The sequence below is a fragment of the Pimephales promelas genome, chromosome 6, assembly GCF_988280905.1.
Source record: "Pimephales promelas chromosome 6, fPimPro1.hap1.1, whole genome shotgun sequence".
Taxonomy (NCBI): domain Eukaryota; kingdom Metazoa; phylum Chordata; class Actinopteri; order Cypriniformes; family Leuciscidae; genus Pimephales; species Pimephales promelas.
In genome coordinates, this window is record NC_142774.1 from 29256583 (window position 1) to 29274873 (window position 18291).

At 37.5% G+C, this 18291-nt stretch overlaps 1 protein-coding gene across 1 annotated transcript in view; it reads left to right on the forward strand.

The window, feature by feature from the left end:
* The first annotated feature begins 432 nt into the window (after positions 1–432).
* tll1 (tolloid-like 1) overlaps positions 433–18291 on the forward strand; it is a 58669-nt gene continuing 40810 nt past the window's right edge. Inside the window, exons 1-2 of the mRNA XM_039692636.2 lie at positions 433–660; positions 1837–2243. Of these exons, the coding sequence (XP_039548570.2) occupies positions 2066–2243 (178 nt within the window). The 5' untranslated portion in view covers positions 433–660; positions 1837–2065. The remainder of the gene's footprint in view (positions 661–1836; positions 2244–18291) is intronic.

An 18291-nucleotide genomic window follows, 5' to 3' on the forward strand; every position in this document is an offset into this window, starting at 1 on the left:
ATGTTGTTTAGGTGGATCTAATGATTTTTATTTTTATTTTTTAACTCCAATCTCACAAACCTTTCTGCATTTCACTATTTTGTAACTCTGGTCCCCACAATATAGGCAAAACCTTATTTACACACACATACACTGGCATGTACTCAAACATACAGAGAAAATATGTTCCCTGTTCCATTTATCAGCAGATTCCCTCTTGACTTTTTATCAGGATGCACAAATGGCCTGTTAGCAGCCAACCATGCATGCTGTAGTCATTCGAACCACAGTAAAGCTAGTTTACAAACACTCTTGTCGTGCAGTGCTTGAGTTTTTTTTTCCCCTAAGTGAGGCATGGCTTGATGGATTGATGGCGTGACGTCAACACGCAGTTACCTTGCCGGGGGGGAGACTAATCTGTGTATAACTGTATGTGTGTGTCAGGAGAGAGAGAAGGAAAGAGACGCGTTAATCTCCAGGGAAATGGGCACGTTTGGAATAAGCGGTACCAGTCAGCAAGCTCACTTTAATATTCCAATGGCTGTGGGAGAAGTGTTTCCAGAGAGAGAGAGGGAGGGAGAGAGAGAAAGAGAGGGAGAGAGGGGGAATATGAGGGCAGTACTCAGGATGAGCCTGCGCTTTGAGGCTGTAAAACACTAGACCCTGAGGGCATTCTCTGAGGTAAGCTCCGTCTCTCTCATATTTTAACAAGATTTGACGCCACAGTGTTAAACTGCGGCGCGTCTATTCTTTATGTTTGTAAAGTAGTGCGCGGTAATGTTTCGAGTCTCTTCGCGCTCCTCCATATAGGCTACTTGCGCTCTGGTCTGTCAGATGACGATTGCACTTTAACCGGACCGGCTTCACCGTGAACGCGTTAGAAGAGTAGCCTACCTGAAGGTAGGGTTTAACCAGGGTCATCTCCGGCAAATTGTATTAGTCAAGACCTGAAAAAACGAGTTCAAAGCCGTGTCCATGAGTCCTTTCCGCTTTTTGACACAAGTTCTGCTGAAGATGTGTTGAATAAAAGAAATATATCAGCTATAAACTTCTCACTTATTTCCTCTAGTAGGCTATAGTATTTCTTGGCTTCCTTGTTTCAGCTGGCTGCAACTATTTTGAGATCCACAGTACACTGACCAACTTAAAGCAGCTTCACGCAGCAAATCACACACCGAGAAACTGATTTTAGTTCAGAGACGCGCGCGCGCGTGTGTGTGTGTGTGTGTGTGAGAGAGAGAGAGAGAGAGAGAGACCTACTTTATGAGGGGAGTTAAATAGGTTTGTTAAATGTCACACCGCAGCCGCTTTTACTGTCACCTCCTATAAAGCAACTATTGTATGTATAACAGTTTTTAAATACGATCTCACCTACATGGAACTTGCGTTACATCCTGAAGTTTTGTATAGGCGACGGAAAAAAACAGTTCATTTGCCGGATTATTGCGCAAATTTTAGTGACCGTGTGACTTTTACAGCTACCGGCTTGTTCTGGGTGAAATCGGTTGCCATTGTTAAAGTAGCTTAAAACAGATAGCCTGGTTTCCTGTGTTTATAATGCACGAAAAATATGTCTGTTCTTTAAATGTATGATAGTGGGTAAAAGATCTATCTATCTATCTATCTATCTATCTATCTATCTATCTATCTATCTATCTATCTCGAGTTTTTTTTTAGCTATAGCCCACTGTATGGGGATGGTGGGTAAACTCTGCTCAGGTTAATTTAAATATGTAAAGGCTAAACCTCTTTATTTAGCTTAGCTAAATAATAATTTAAATGCTATATCATGTCTCACCATCTGTCTCCAGTGATTTTACTACTTCATTTCATTTAAAGACTGACCTTCATTTGCAGCTCTCCCTCTTCAGGAAACCTGACAGCAAGTGAAAAGAAAAGTGAGGTGGTATCTGCATTCCAGCTGAGATGCCGCGACACTGACGGCCCTGCCCTGCCCCGTCTGTCGAACCGGACCAATGATGACAATGAACACAATGATGTCCTCACGGCGCGTGTAGCGCTAAATTCACTACTACCGGACTCTTAAGAGACACTCCACTTTGATCCGCGCTCATTCAAACTTCAGATGGACTACATTCATCCTGCACTGACCAGTAAAATGAATTGGATCACACTACTGTTGGCCGGCTTGACTTTTTGGGGCAAAGTGTCCGAACACAACTGTTTAGATTATGATGACAGTTATGATTATTATGAAGACGAGAAAACAGAGACGATAGACTACAAGGATCCCTGCAAAGCCGGTAAGACGCGTTTTAATGCCATTTGAATTTGTCCTAGATTTTGATGTGCTAACACTTTGTGAGGTGATAAAAGGATAAAGCACACCTTATTTGCGCTTCACACGATGTTGCATGGTGATGAGTTGCTGTGCATGTTATTTCCAAACTTTAGTTGTTTTTTGTCCCTTTACGCGGAGACGCGCGTCCCGCAAAGTCCTCTGAGAGCATCAGCGACGCCTCTTTATTTCTTTTTTTTTTTCTTTTTTTTTTTTTTAGAAATATCTCTCACCGACCCTCCTCCTCCGCTGATATTATCTAGCCCGCTATAATTCGGTTTCTCCCTGGATGATCCCGTGGCTCGTGAGGCCACGTGCGCTTCTCTCTGTCATAAACCCGTGCTATCCGCGCGCACGTTTGTCCGTGCAGGAATGAGCGCGGCTGCACGATTTACAATATCTTTTATTTAATTATTGTAATAATCTAGCTAATGTGATACTGAGTTCACGCAGTCCATCTGAACCTGTAGCCTATCATGCTGACAGCTGGCAGGCAAAGCTTATTGACTGACCTTGTTATTGCAATAAATTTCTTTCTTTATTATTTAGAAAAAGAACCAATAAATTAATTAATAAATTAATAAATATTATTATTGCATTTTACATTTTGTGTAGTGTAATGTTGTAGTGGGATTGACATCTGTAGATATTTTAATGAGGATTAAACTGTAAAGATTACAGACATAGGCATGTTTATGTATTTGTATATTTGTGTTGACACATTAATACAGATTATCATAAGGACATTAATATGATTTGTTTTTCACCCTGTTCTCTTTTGGATGTGTAAGTAAACTCCACCTAAGACAGAGCAGATGTTTAAATGCACTGTCTGCAGTTATATTGTGTAAAATGGTTCTATTCTTCTCTCTCTCCAATGCAAACACACAGATTCACTTACAAATCTCCCTCTCCACATTCTCTCTTTTCCTTTGTGTATATATCATGTTTACTCAGGAACTATAAATCTGAACATTTGTTTCTCCGCTGCAATGTGTTGGCATTGTGTCCAGGCCTTCATGAGACTGTACACACAAGTAATATGGATTACTTATGAGAATGAAAAAAGCTTGGGATTGCAAGAGTGTTTGTATGCGTGCAGTGTGTATGTTTGGATTGATGTGTCTATGTTTGGGTGCATGCATGTAGGAGTATGACTGTTTGGCGGTTACAAGGGAGGACCTCGGTTTTTCCAAACTGAAATATTCAGCCCAAAAATTTGACAGGCCTTGTTGATAGCAGTACTACAGGGAAAGGGTGGACAACATAATTACACAACCTTTACGCACACACATAAATAAATAGACTTAGAAAAACACTTTTAATCTTTATTACACAGAGATTTTGTCAGATTTATGACACATATTCAGGCGATCTTAATTCATATTGTTAGTACTAGTTAACAGCTTTTAAAATATGTATGAACATGTACCCAGCTGGCTCCTTTATATGTGTACAGTCAAGATGACTGAATGTCCTACTCAGGATAATATTTCATAATATGGTTAATGTGCTATCACAAGCTACCATTTATATTCAGTCTACTTTTGACAATGGCCCCAAGATAAAACAGTGCTCTAAAACATCATGATGTTAATATTAAAATGCAAGTTTTTAATTCATAAAACGCAACTTTATTTGTAGTTGCTACAGTCGTGATGATAGGCATTAGTGGAAAAGTTTGAGTTACAGTGCTTAAAGATCTTTGCATCATACCAGGTGAAATGCTGACTGTCTAAAGAGTGTCCAGGTCATTGAGCATGTTCGATCCAGCTCTTGCCACTCTCTTAGCTGATGGAGCATTTTACCTTTGTGTTCGCAGTGTAGCCTGCATTAGCATATCTGTGATGTGTTGGTGTGTTAGCAGAAATAGCCATGCTAATTAAATATAAGGTGTCAATAGGGGGAGCTTCTGTGCCTTTCAGATAAATGGACCCGAATTTAGCTTAATTGTGTACAGGCTTACTTATTAATCCTTGGTCAGAAGTATTTGACATAACACACACACACACACACATACACACTTTTGCTTAAATATCTTTTTCTCGTTTGTGTAGACTAGGCACAAGACATTATTCACTTCTTTTATGGAAGGGTTTGTGATAGGGCTTGACCATATATCCTTTTAGCATCGATATCGTGATGTGCAGATCAGTGATAGACACATTGCAGGAAGTGCGATATCAAGTATAGGGATCGTTGTTGATATGTGATCAATAGAGACCAGGCCCCACAGTTCCAAATGCATGAATGCAAATGTTTAACCATCATAGAGCAAACGTTTTTTTATCATGTGTTTTAGGTACTGTCAGTTTAAACATTCAAGCGATTTTAAATAATTTGAGTGCAAGACGCAAATTCGAAACCCGCTCGCTGTTTTCTATGTGCACATACAGAGCCTAGCACAAAGCACGCGAACACTAAATTCTGTTTTTTTTTTTCGCATCTGTTTGTGCTTGGGCGGATGCTTGGAAAATTATGTCAAGATGCCTGTCTCGGATAGTTATAAGTACAGTTGTTTATGGCTCACGTGAACGTAAACATTAGAGAAATTGGATTCGTGCTTTGTCTCTTAAAGTGACAGTCGCATTAAAATTCCTGCTGCTGTTTGTCTTTAATCATACATCAAAATACAAAATGAAAATGACTTTTAAATAGCTTTAACTTAGTCGACCAGTCTGACAGATTGTTAACGGCGGTTCCTTGTGGTAATTACAGTATGTGCAGGAAAACACAGATCCCAAATGTGGTTTATCATTTGAAACATAATATTAACCTATATAAATGTGTGCTATTATTAGGCGAATATTAAAGTGTCTTATATCAAGAGTAGCCTAATGTCATTCGAAACTGACAAATTTTATTTGTGTGTACTCACAATAACTGAACGTTGTGCTTTTCGTAAAGGATCGAAAACAATCAGGATGCGCTTTCTGTAGCCTTGGTCTCTGTGAACTTGAGCGCGTCAAGAAATAATCCGGGGCTCAATGTGAACTTTCCTCACAGACATGAGAAATTCATCTATTGAAAGCATAAACATTTTTATTTTTAAATGAACCAATTCAAATGGAAAACAAAAAATTCTCAAATTATGTTTTGACGTCCAAATAGGTACGTGCAGTACTGCGTGGATGACGAGTCAGCATCTCCAACTTCATCTGTGCAGCTGAAAACACAGAAAGTAGTTTAACTATCCACAAGTTTCCTACGCCCCATGATGCCTTGCGTCAAAAGTGGGCGCGACTTCCGGTTGGAAGTAAACAAAGCGCGATTTGACATGCTTGACACTTGTTCATTCAACAGTTGACAGTCATTAAGTTATAGCGATCCAAACTAGCTAACGATGTGGGAACACAACCTCAACCAAATTCAAAAGGGTGAAATAACAGTACCTTTACCCTCCGCAGTAGTTGGTTGGGAGTATTATAATAACATTATTAATAATCAATACTCATCAAGGCATGGTGACAGACAGTTGTGCGAGCTGACAAACAATTAAAATAAAAAAATACACACTTAGTCATTGTGCTTTGGAGTTTATTCAAAATTATAAATGAATGTGCTACTAGAATACATTAACTGGCACACTTGGTATTCTGTCAACAGGCTTAGATCCTGAGTTTAGGTCAGTAGCGAACAGCTGATCACATGCTGATAGAGTTTATAAAATATAAAGAATTAAAAAAAAATGTACACAGGAAGATTCGTCGTCTTTTGGGAGGTGATGGAAACTACAGTCGTTGGCAGGATCAGTGACGGGCTCTGGTAGGATCACTGTGATTTCGTTTTCAGCTTATGTTCAAAACAATCATGTTTAAGCCACTGAATTAGTTTAGTCCGGTTATACATACAACCGCGAACAGCGCATGATGTCCCTGAGCTCCGTAACGACATCTCTCATAAAGATTTGCGTCTTTAAATAGTAAAATAATTCTCCAAAAAACAGCTAGCTTCTTCGCTAACTAACACACAAAATACCATTGGAATGCTACTTCCGCCGCCTCGCCGGAAGTTTCACCCACTTTATTTTTTACAGGAGCGCCCCTCGGAAACTTGTGGATAAATTATTAAAATCTTCAGACAATCTCCTTGCTGTTTTTCACTACACATTCATAATCATTATACCTTTGCCGGTGCCCTAATTTTACTTATACGGTGAAGACTAAATGTTATTTTTACTTTTGATTATTCAATTTTTGTACCTGAATACTGTTAGACTTGCATTTGTATCTTTGTTCTATTGTATTTATCAATCCTCGTAATGTGTTTTTTTTTTCCTTTTTTCCCCCCCAATTATTCTAGAATGATTAATTCTTTCCAAAATAGAGCTATTTAGGTCATCTGTTGAAATTGTTCCAATATAATGCAGCCCTATTTGGTAAGGCCAGTTTTGTTGGTTTAGTATTGCAGTTGTACATATTCAGAAATTTCAAGCAAAGGGTTGCAAAACCTGAAACACGTCAAAATTTACCTCTGTATGTTCAAGGTGTATCACTTTCAAGAGTTTCTAGTAATGGTTTGTTTTGGTTGACATAACAGAAGACTATTAGCTCCATTAATGAGGTAAGTGCATTGTTTAGGACTTTGGTTTGTGTTTACAGAAACCAGGAGCTCTATTGGTTTCAATAGGTCACTAAAGGGCTAGTTACATTATGTAGTCATTAGGTGATGTTATCTGTTTCTGTTATCTTAAGACATTGTAAACCTAACGACACTGTTGCCACAGAATAACCAATCTTTTCTGATTATGCAAATTTAGCCCACGCCTCCTTGTTTAGGCAAAAGAAACATAAACAAACCCAAGGGAGTATACCTGGAGTGTATGAACAGGCTTAGCTTAGGGGGTAAACATAATTAAAAAAAAAAAAAGCTGATGTGCATTTTCATTTCGAGCCAACAAAGCTTTATTGGCATTATTGCCATTCCATTTAGGATATTGCCAAAGTATTGCACAATACTAGTAGTGAAATATACAGTACAGAAAATAATTAAAGTAATATAATAAGTAAAGATTAATACAAGTGCAAAAAAGAATACGATTGACACAATGGTATACAAAGCACCCACTAAAACTCTATAATATTACCCTTTTTTCTCCTTTATATTGTTCACTTGTAATGTTTGAAGCTCCTCTCAGATACTTTCTGCGGAGTTGTAGTTAATAGTCCTCAAGTTTAGTATGTGAACAACAGAGTTATGCTGTCTAATGGCTATCAACTACTTCCAACGATGATGTCTTCACACAGAAAACTTTAACTATAGCTGACAATGGCGATTAATTTGAGAAAATGTAAGGAATATAGCAAATTATGCTGTTTAGCTAGTTTTATCTGTCACGAAAACCTGATTCTAGACTTTTTAATTGAGGTAAAAGTTGTTTATAGATTAACATCATGGCAGATGTTTTCTTTAGGAGAGAGTTGCTTTTAACTCTTTCCCAAAAAGTTGCAAGTCACCGCCAGCTTTTTTGGTAATTTTCACAAAAATGTCATGATCCCTAAATTATTTTTTTGCAGGGGCCTAGAATTTAGTAGCCTACTAACCAGGTCCCTACCAATATTCAGTGACACTGATAATATCCCTAGCAATAATTTCGATCAAAAGTTAAAATATATTTATATATTGATGTCCCCATCCCCACCAATTTTAAAATCAAACCTACGCCACTGATTAAACATATGATTTATCAAAAGAAAGAAGAACGCTCATCTGCTTAAAAAAAAAAAACAACAAAAAAACATGTTTTTTACTAGCTTCATGCATTCTTTTTTATCAACACTTGAGTAAGTTTAGTATAAGTTTCATTAATAAAAAGCAATATTTCGTGCAAAAAGCTGAGAAAATCCATTTTTTGTCAAGATTCAGAAAGATGATCTACATATAGATAGAGAAAATTAAGTCCATCAACATTTCTAATGCTTGCACAGTCCTGTAACTCATCCTGGGTCAACATTTCATTCAGTAACATTATGATTATGTTATCATAACATTATGTTATGATTTATCTGCTTAATGTTGTTTAATGTTGATGATCACATTATTTTACATATGCATATGATTACATATATGATTGCTTGTTTTTGCATCTTCTTCGCATGTTTTTGATCAGCATCATAGCGTATAACCCCGAAAATTCTGTGTTTAGCGGGGAAGCCCTTTCTCACAAATAACAGAATTTTCTGAGTTTGGCTGGGTGAGAGTTCATTTGATCTCTGACGTATTTGCACTTTATTTGCATACATGCTCACATATAGGGTGACTAGGGATGCACCGATATGAACATTTTGGCCGATACCGATAACCGATAATTCTTTATATTTGAAAGCCGATAACCGATATATCGGCCGATAAACTTAAATCCAAATTTTTATCTAATTTTGAGAGCCTGATTACAAAAACAAAAGTCTCACGATTAAATCCATGTCCCAAGTGCACAATTGTTCTCATTATAGTGTTGTAAAGCCGATATTGTACCGAACCGTATTTTCATTTTTTGAAGAGATTTCAATCATATTTCAAGACATAAAACATAAACAGTGCTCAAAAGTGTCTCAGCTGAAGGGAATAATACATTGTTTATCAGCTTTAATATATCGGCCACATTTTCTTACCAGGCCGATAACGATAACATTAAAAATGAACATATATCGGCCGATACCGATATGCTGGCCGATATATTGTGCATCCCTAAGGGTGACATATATACACATGACAATATATACATACAGCATATCTCAACTGCTTGATTTCTTGTATTGTTGCAAAATGTAAACTATAATATCGCCCAATTCTAATCTGCTAAATGTGACTTTAAAGGGAGAGTTCACCCAAAAATGGAAATTCTGTCAGCATTTACTCTTGAAACTTGTCAGCAAGTTTTTCCAAACTTGTATGAATTTATTTCATCTGCTGCACAAAAGAATAGATTTTGAAGAATGTCAGTAACCAAAAAGTTGATGGGCTCCATTGACTTCCATGAAAATTTTAATTACCCTTATTTTTCAAAATAGCTTCTTTTGTGTTCAGCAGAAGAAATAAATCCATACAAGTTTGGATGGAACAACTTGAGGGTGAGTAAATAATGGCAGAATTTTGTGCGAACTATCCATTTAAGGCATGAAGATATACATGTAGGGCCCTATTTTAACGATATGAAGCGCAAGTATCAAGTGCGAAGCGCAAGTAACTTTGTGGGCAGGTCTTGGGCGCTGTTGCTATTTTAACGGCGGGATAAATGGCTCTTGAGCCTGACGCAAGTTTAAAAGGGGTTGGTCTGAAATAGCTTCATTATACATAGGTGTGGTTTGGGCATAACGTGAAATAAACCAATCAGAGCGTCATTCAACATACCCTTTAAGAGTAGGTCCACATGTTGCATGGCGGATTGTTATTATTATGGCAAATTTACCAGGCGCACGCCAGGATTGTTCACAGACCGACATTCTTGTCAGGGCAGTGAAAGACAGAGAAGTGACATTGTATGGGGGTGGAAGATTTTTTTTCTTTTTTTTCTGGTTCTTGACAGATAAACTAATTTGTCAGATGTCCTGTATACATATGTGTCTTGCCACTATTGGGCAAACAGATCTGATCCGTCATTACTGCAATTAGCCTGAAGAATTTGGGTAAATGTGTAAGCTAGATTGAGGCCTACATTTTTTAGGGTTACACATGATTTTCCTCATGTGTTAATATTTTTCCTTGTTGCAAAGTATGATTTGCAAAAATAAAAACTGCTGCATCTGTGTTGATGAGAGAATCAAAGTGTATGCGCATTGTGCACCCGCTACATGATGGCCAACATGCATGCTTAAAATAGCATTATGAACAACGTGCAATGCGCCACTGACTTTAGACTAGGTTTTTTTCTGGTCAGTGGTTCTGGAACTGCAAAATAGCACCAGGAAATGTGTGCGCCGAAACACGCCTCCTTTTTGCGCCGACCCGCCCAGGGAGCGCAAGTTCATTTCCTAGTTTACCAACGTGCGTCTTTGGAGGGAAAAGCCCGCTTTGCGCGGGTGCAAAATAGGAATGATACATGCGTTAGTGTACAAAGTCTTTTGCGCCGGGTGCAAGATCGGCCCATTAAGATATTATAAACATGATTTTTTGTAAAGCTGATTTGAAACTTTTTGTATTATGAAAAGCGCTATACAAATATATTTGACATAAGCTAGTACCACCATTTTTACAAATCAGCTTTTTACAGTGTAAATTCACTTTGAATAACACTGTTTAATTGACTAACCAAAGCCAGTTTTATCCACATTTTGTACTTGGTATTCATTTTGGACACTGTAGTAATGGAACAGCTGGTCAGATGAATGTGCGGGGGGAACTCAGTCTGACAGTAGTCTCTGCTCTCTCATTTAATCTTTTAGTCTGCGTAACTGTGATTATTTTATATTACAGTATGGTACCGCTGGGTATTCTAGCTCTACATACGTGTCAGATGCATCTGTTTACATTGCTTATGACCTTGTATGTGTATGTACAGTGGAAATGACTTTGTGTAGTTGATCATCTTGCTGCTGTTGTTCTTGGGAAAACAGAATGTGAATATTTGGCCGTGTGCTTATCTCATGCCATTAGAGTGCACTAAACACATTTCCATCTCTTTGTATGCTGATTTCCCTCACTGTGTGTGTATGTGCGCGTGTGTGTGGCGAATGTGGGAGCCCACTTCATTCAGGCACTTATCTCTTCCTGGTAGCCTGCATCCTGCCACTTAGCTTGAGAAGAATCTCTCTCTCTCTCTCACACACACACACACACACACACACACAGAGATGCACTTCATTCATGCCCCTTACAAAAGTTTTTTTTTTTTTTCATAAAACTGTGCACACAGCAAAGCAGGAATAGTGAGTGACAAAAAAAAAAAACCTTTCACTTGCTGTTGTATTGTAAGTGTATGCAATGCAAAAATGATAGAGTTGTGTGGAAAAATATACTGAATTTGAAATACATTGACAAACTGACTGAGTATTACTTGAGTGTAAAGCACATCACACATGACATCAGTCTGCCTTCACATGTCTCGACACACTCACATTAAAATTCAAAGCATTCTAGACCTCATCAGACAGCTCTTGACTCTTTGACTGCATTTACTTTTACTTTTCTCTGAAATCAGTTTGTCATAATCAGAGTTGAGTGAAATTGAGATGGTCAGTGGAGTCGAGTTTAATAAAAGAGGAATTTCCAGGAGCACTCTGACCGGACAGCCAGCTTCCGAAAATTCCCAAATATTCCAGCGTCAGCACTCTGTTTCGCCACGGACTGTTTGTTTTGGAGCAGGGAATAATGAGTCAGCAATCCGCACACTTCCTCCTAGAATGTGTTTCGCTAATTAAACAATAACGGCTTTACACATCCTGACGTGTGAAAAGGTTCTTTGATGCTCCGACAGTGGCACTGACTGAAGTTTGTCTGTCTGTCTGACATTGTCTGTGAGTGTGAGGACAGTGATTGCTGTTGTTTAAGTGGTCTCTCCCAGACCAGTATTAACATCAGGTTTGGACAATCACAAGTAGTCTTTGATAAATACAGATATAAATTGGCTCGAGAGTATGCAAATATTCAATCAAATCGTTGCACTTATAAGCCTTGTTGTTATTCGCCATTTCGACCATAAAACTTACTGAACTGACTATGATATACAGTAGTCTGTGAACAGGGAGGGGCACAGGAATTATGAGGGGCAGTTGCTCTGACCTGAAAAAAGGGCAAAAAAAAAACAAACTCACAGGCTATATGAAGGACTCAGTGTCTGCTGACAGAGCAGCTGGATTTATGGAAAGCGAAAAAGGCCAAAAGCTTTGGCGCAACATTTAAGTGTCTTGCTACACTGCAGCATTATAAAATCGTTCTCACACTCCCGTAATATTTCTGTGAATTGAATTAATCTTGCACTTTTTCATAGTTTTTGTATTATATCTGAATATATTCCATTGAATTTTGCCCGTACAAATGACCTTATCTGACCGTGTTTATGTCCAAACTCAATGCCTTATGTTATGGTCTTATTGTTATTTATAAAGATTGCAAAACGTCAGAGATGACAAGTTTATGATATACAGCTTTGTTTTGTTTTTTTAATTATTATTATTTATTTAGTTTTAGATTTTTTTTTTTTAAATTGGAAAATAAATAATATAAAAACTTGTTTCTAAAAAAAAAAAACGCTTAGATTTCGGCAAAAAATACAATCCTTTTTTAACCTTTTGGCTACCATAAACTTTCGTATGGTAACTGGGCAACTACGCATGATTTGTGTATGATTGCGTATGGGAACAGGAATTCTGGTTGGGAACAGAATCGACTCTGCTATTGGTCGTGTGCAGCGCTGCAGTCACGTAAACATAGTTTGCCCTTCCCCTACTGACTTTCACTTTCGGTGCCCGAATGGAAGTGAATGAGGCTTTGCAATTTTTTTAATTAAATTTTTATATAATTTTTTTTATTATTTTTTTTTTATTTTATTTAATTCTGCATCCATTGTGCGATTTATTTATTTATTTATTTATTCCCCCTCGGAAGGTCATCTTTATTTGAGAAGGGCATATGGGCAGTTGCCCGGGCAACCTTAGCAACCCCCCGTGCACGTCCCTGCCTACAAATCTTAGTTTTTTGGCAAATTTCCAACATTATGGTTAAAAGGTGTTTTTAGGGTACGTTCTGTTCCTAAAACCAGCCAGTAATTTTGGAAGCTTTGGATAAGACTCTGTGGCAGACCATGAACATCTAAATTTACACATTTTGAATTATAGCTCAAAAGCAAAAATCTCTTCATTTGCAGAAAGAAAAATAATAGTAGAACACAGTATGGATGTTTTTGAAATAGTGAATAATTGATTTAAATAGTGTTTGTGGTTCTGATTTGTGTTTTCTCCATTATACAAAGACAAAGCTACACTTTACACAAGGTAGTCAAAAGTTTCATGTTATGTTGTCTTGAATCTGAAAACTTGGACAGCTGACGTTGCTACCCTAGTAGGCAATGACTGCACGAAACTGATTTCGGACAGACTTCAGAGGCAGCGTAATGGTTTAATGAGGTGAAAACTAAGCAAATTTTTAATTACTACAATAGTGATATCTCTCTTGAAATGACCTCAACGATGCAAAACGTTGGTCAAAAACGTACATTTATACACAAACTAACCACTAACCACACATTTTTAGACACCATCTCTATTTTCAAGCTCAACTGGCACAAACACAGGATTGTGGGATATCAAAGACAGTGAAGGATACATCTATGTACAATCACTTTCAAAAATCGCTTTAGAAATTGACAGCTTTGGAATTGTTAAAGGAGGTCTCTTCTTTTGCTTACTATTTATTACCCAATCACAATGATACAAGTTTAGTTTTTCCTGCTGCTAAGCAAAGCACTGCAAAGTCTCTGAATTGACAACAGTATTATAATGCACGATTGAATTGGAAACTGCAGTGTATGATGGGGATAGTTAATGGATGAGACAAAACAAATGGGACGGAATTTTAAAGTACTTAATCCACCAGTTTTTGCAGAGAACCATGAACTTTTTACTGGTATTGGTACTGACTACTACTGACATTTTGGTAACGTGACAACCCTACTATATGCATAAGATTTTAAGATCTTTAAATTAATACCCAGTTTAAAGCATCACTGCCATACACATGACATGCAGGCATCTTTGGCCACCATTGCATCACACACACTGTTTTTGCATAAATATATATTTGGACAAAATGTGTGGACGTTTTGTGCTTTTATTTCTTTTTTGCACCTTATAAACATGCAGTAACACATTGACATAGTGAGTGATTAATGTAGTCTCAAAATCTGTGACCCTTCCCTCCGAGCACAGGAGACACATTTGAGATGGATGTTACTGCCAGGTGTTAACTGCAATGTGCCTCACTTGTGATCTCATCACAGATTCACAGAGAGAGATTTTAATACCTGGGTGTAAACGAGCCCTTGATGTTTATAACTCAGCCAGATTATCTTGAGCGGTGGGATCAACACATTTTCGATTGTGGTTGAGTTAGTCAAGTGTCATGTGTATCCACTGAAATGTCAGTGTTCTTACAAAAACAAGACACCTGTTTTTAACATTGAGGATGCAAGGTGACATCAAGCAGATATTGGAATTGTGTTTTTGAATTTGAGTGTGTCTGTCTGTCCCTGATCCTTCCTGTGATCAAGCTTGCAGGAATGCTTTTTGGGCTGTCACCCAAAATGCTTTGCGTCATGTTTCTCTGACATGTGGCACAGATTACGCGTGTCACTGACAAACAGAAACACCCCACTCATGCTTCAGCTCCCATGATTCTCATTCATCAGTCTCAGCTGTATTTCTGTGGGTTTAATGAGGAAGGGATTCCTGGTATTAAACTGACATCACAGTAATGAAGCGTCAACATATGGTCAGACTTTCTGAGCCCGTAGTGCGTGTTCATCAGAGCCTCCCTCCAGGATTCTCCACAACATCTGCTGTCACTGTACATAAAAACAGTCTGTTAAAACTGATGGGATTGACTACAAGAGAAGGTGATCAGTGGCCATTATTCAAGTATACAGTTGTCAGCTCAGTTCTAAAGCCTAATGAGCTGTCTTGATATCATAGACAGATGCCTTCTATGGAGCCAATCACACACAGCATGTTTTTTTGCATTTAAAACTTAGTTATAAGATATTTTAAGAGAAGTTATAAGATATTATACATTTGACAACCCAAAAAATAAATTGTCTGCACACTTGAGTCCTGGTTCTATTACCGAAAGCTTTGCATTAAATTTTGCTTGAAGGACTCAAGTGTGCAGACAATTTATTTTTTGGGTTGTCAAGTGTTATCTGTCTGGCACCTTGTTTGCCGTGAGTGCGGTGAAACTCTTTCATATAAGATATTATACATAAAATATAAATTTTTGGAAATTCTTAATGCAGATTATTGTATATTTTACAAGAAATGTTTGAATTATAAGTAGTACATTTTACTAGAAAATACTATTATAGTCTTTCTATTATTATTATTATTATTTTTTTTTACATTTAATTAAATGTGTTACTTATTGTTTCCTTGTAATTATGTGTGCAGTTTACTAGCAATTTATAAGTGAAAACTGTTTCAAAGTAAATCCTTTACTAGTTTTAGTGTGGCACTTAAATATTATATAAATAAGACAATTTTAATTATATAAAATGTTTTTATCCATAATTTTACCAAAGTTTTATTTAATTTATTATGTTGGATAGTTATGCTGCATTGTGCGAAGAGCACCGCTTATAATGCATAAAAAAGGCTGTTTAGGTTTTGAGAGCTTTTACAGTATCTAAGAAACTAAGTGGTTAACTGAATGTATCACACTTGCAATGCAAAAAAAAAAAAATACTTCTACGTTCTTGCTGAGACAAGTTCACCCAATGTGGATCCACAGTTAGTTACAGCAATAGGCTACTTTCCTTCAACTCTTAAATCATTTATAGGAAACAGTGAGAATAACTTGGATGGTTCCAGGATAACCTGGTGTATCTCATTTTGAACTGTTGTGTGACCTCCAGGATAATCTCCCATTTTTAATTCACATTTTTATCCGCAGATATCACTGCACCCAGATTAAAACACACACCTCCCACCGCGCTACAATATCTCTGGAATTGAGATTAGCATTTCATATTCGCCAAAACGTATCCCTCAACCCCCCACCCACCTTAGATGACATTTTGTTCCCATTTGAGCAGCCGTAAAGCTGTTAGTCTATGAGTTTGATTCGACTTTTAACATTTCATTTTCAATGAAAGAGACACTATACAATTAACAATCCCATGTGGCTGAGATGGTTACATGTTAGTCACAAACCATTTGATTCTCCCCCTAGAGTTTGATTGTTAAGTAGACAGCCTCTGCTCTGTGTCTATCGATCATCACGGCTGAAGTTATTGACTGGTGCTAAGTTAGGATGTGCTGTCAAAGACTCATTGATGTTAAACGAATACATGATTGCTGAGGCATTGCTGGGCTTCACTCCCAGACTTGCCAAATCAATGTACAAATTCAACACAAAGCCTTTTCCTCTGCAGTCAAGTCGAAGGCACTTTGCCTTAAAGGCCGTGTTGCAGGGTTAATTTTACGAATTTGTGCAATTTGCTTGTTGGTAACAAACATTTAAACTGTTATCCATTCTATTTTATATTGTTGGGTATCACAAAACTTCAGCTATCTTACAGCGGTTTGCAACGATTTCCTTTCCCCCCACAATGCATTGTATTACGTCACCTTGGGGAGATAATTTACCAAAGCCCACCTTGAGAGGATTGAGAGTGACTAGAGAGATGAGTAGTAGTTACTAGTATTAGAGAAAGATAGGCAGACAGCCAGATAGCATAACATAAGCATAAATATCTACCAGCTAGATAGATAAAGATAAATAGATAAATATATAGTAGGTAGATTGACAATGGTGAGGCACGTCACATCTGGTCACGGGGTGAGCTCCTCGACACTTACTTCCCTTCAGCAAAAGCTTTCCAATGCAGTTTTGATGGGACGGCACTGCCCAAACAAGCACCTGCCAAACACAGACAGTGCCAGACAAGCAGCAGCTACGTTTGCAACAACTTGTTCATCGGAGGAAGCGATAAAAATGCCCATAGCTAGCATGATTCCTTCTATTTCTAGATACTATGACACTTTGACAAAGGTTACCGGTACTTATCTGAACTAACGCCATGATCACAGCCACTAAATATAAAGAAAACGTTGATTTTTCACTCTGTGCTATTCAATGACAGTAAAAATGAAAATACATATGTGTTGTTATTGTGTACTGCTGCTCGTAGACTAGCTCCAGTGCTCATTGCTGTGTTGCTAAATTATAGCAACTCACCAGGACACTTCACCAACTCTCCACTCATTCTCCTCGGACCATGCATTTAATTTGACGGCCATTAATTCTTGGCAATTCCTCATTTGGCCTCTCACGTCTGGCAGGTTTGAAATTATATGGCTGCGGGCCATCATACATGTTGGCTCTTGCCATCTCTTCCTCATCCCAGTCAGTCACCTGTCACCATAGTTCTAATACTAGGCTGAAGCTACCTTTCCTCCACTTTTCCCCAATGTGACTAGCCTAGAAATCTAGACGCACCCAATTATTAATTAATTAGAAATCTAGACGCACAAAATTATTTTGCAGCAAAGTGTGCATCTTGTGTGCATCTAACATCTTGATGTAGGTCCGGCATGCCAGGCTACAATGTGACGCCATCACCGAATTGCGTAAAAAAAAAAAAACCCGGTTAATACCAAAAAACGTGAAAAACTGGTCTTTAAGGCCATTTTTGAGACATTTTAAAATGATATACATATCTTGAATGATTAATGTACCCATTAGTTGACAGTGGTGGTTAACCTGCAACGCAGCCTTTAACATGGAGACATTTCACACTGTCTTGTCTCACTGTCAAGGCTGTTATGAAAACAGCAGAGAGACCTCATGCCAGCTTTTAAACATAAAATTACTCAGCAGAAACTGAATTATGCTTAACTGTCTTGGGGCTAGATTTGTATACTTGTGCTGATGGACAAATACTGTATCTGTGTGTGATGTGGAGAAAACAATTCAAGACCACAGTGATTTACTCTAAAAAGTCACTTTGCAATTGCATCTTTAAATATAAAAAAATAACTCCTTTCTTGGAATTTTCTGTTCCTGCAAATGTTCCCTGTAAGTAAAACTTGGCATTTGATTACAATAAATTACAATGTACAATGTGAAAAATGTACATTGTAATAATATTTTTTTAAATATAGTACAAGATAATTCTAATATATATATATATGATGTAATCTAAAATATATATATATATATATATATATATATATATATATATATATATATATATATATATATATGAATTTATTTTAAGGTGCAGTGAAAGTGATTTAGACTGTAGCAGATAGTCCCACAAAAAGTGGAGTGGGGTTAGATCAGTGCTAATATTAGTTCTCTATGAA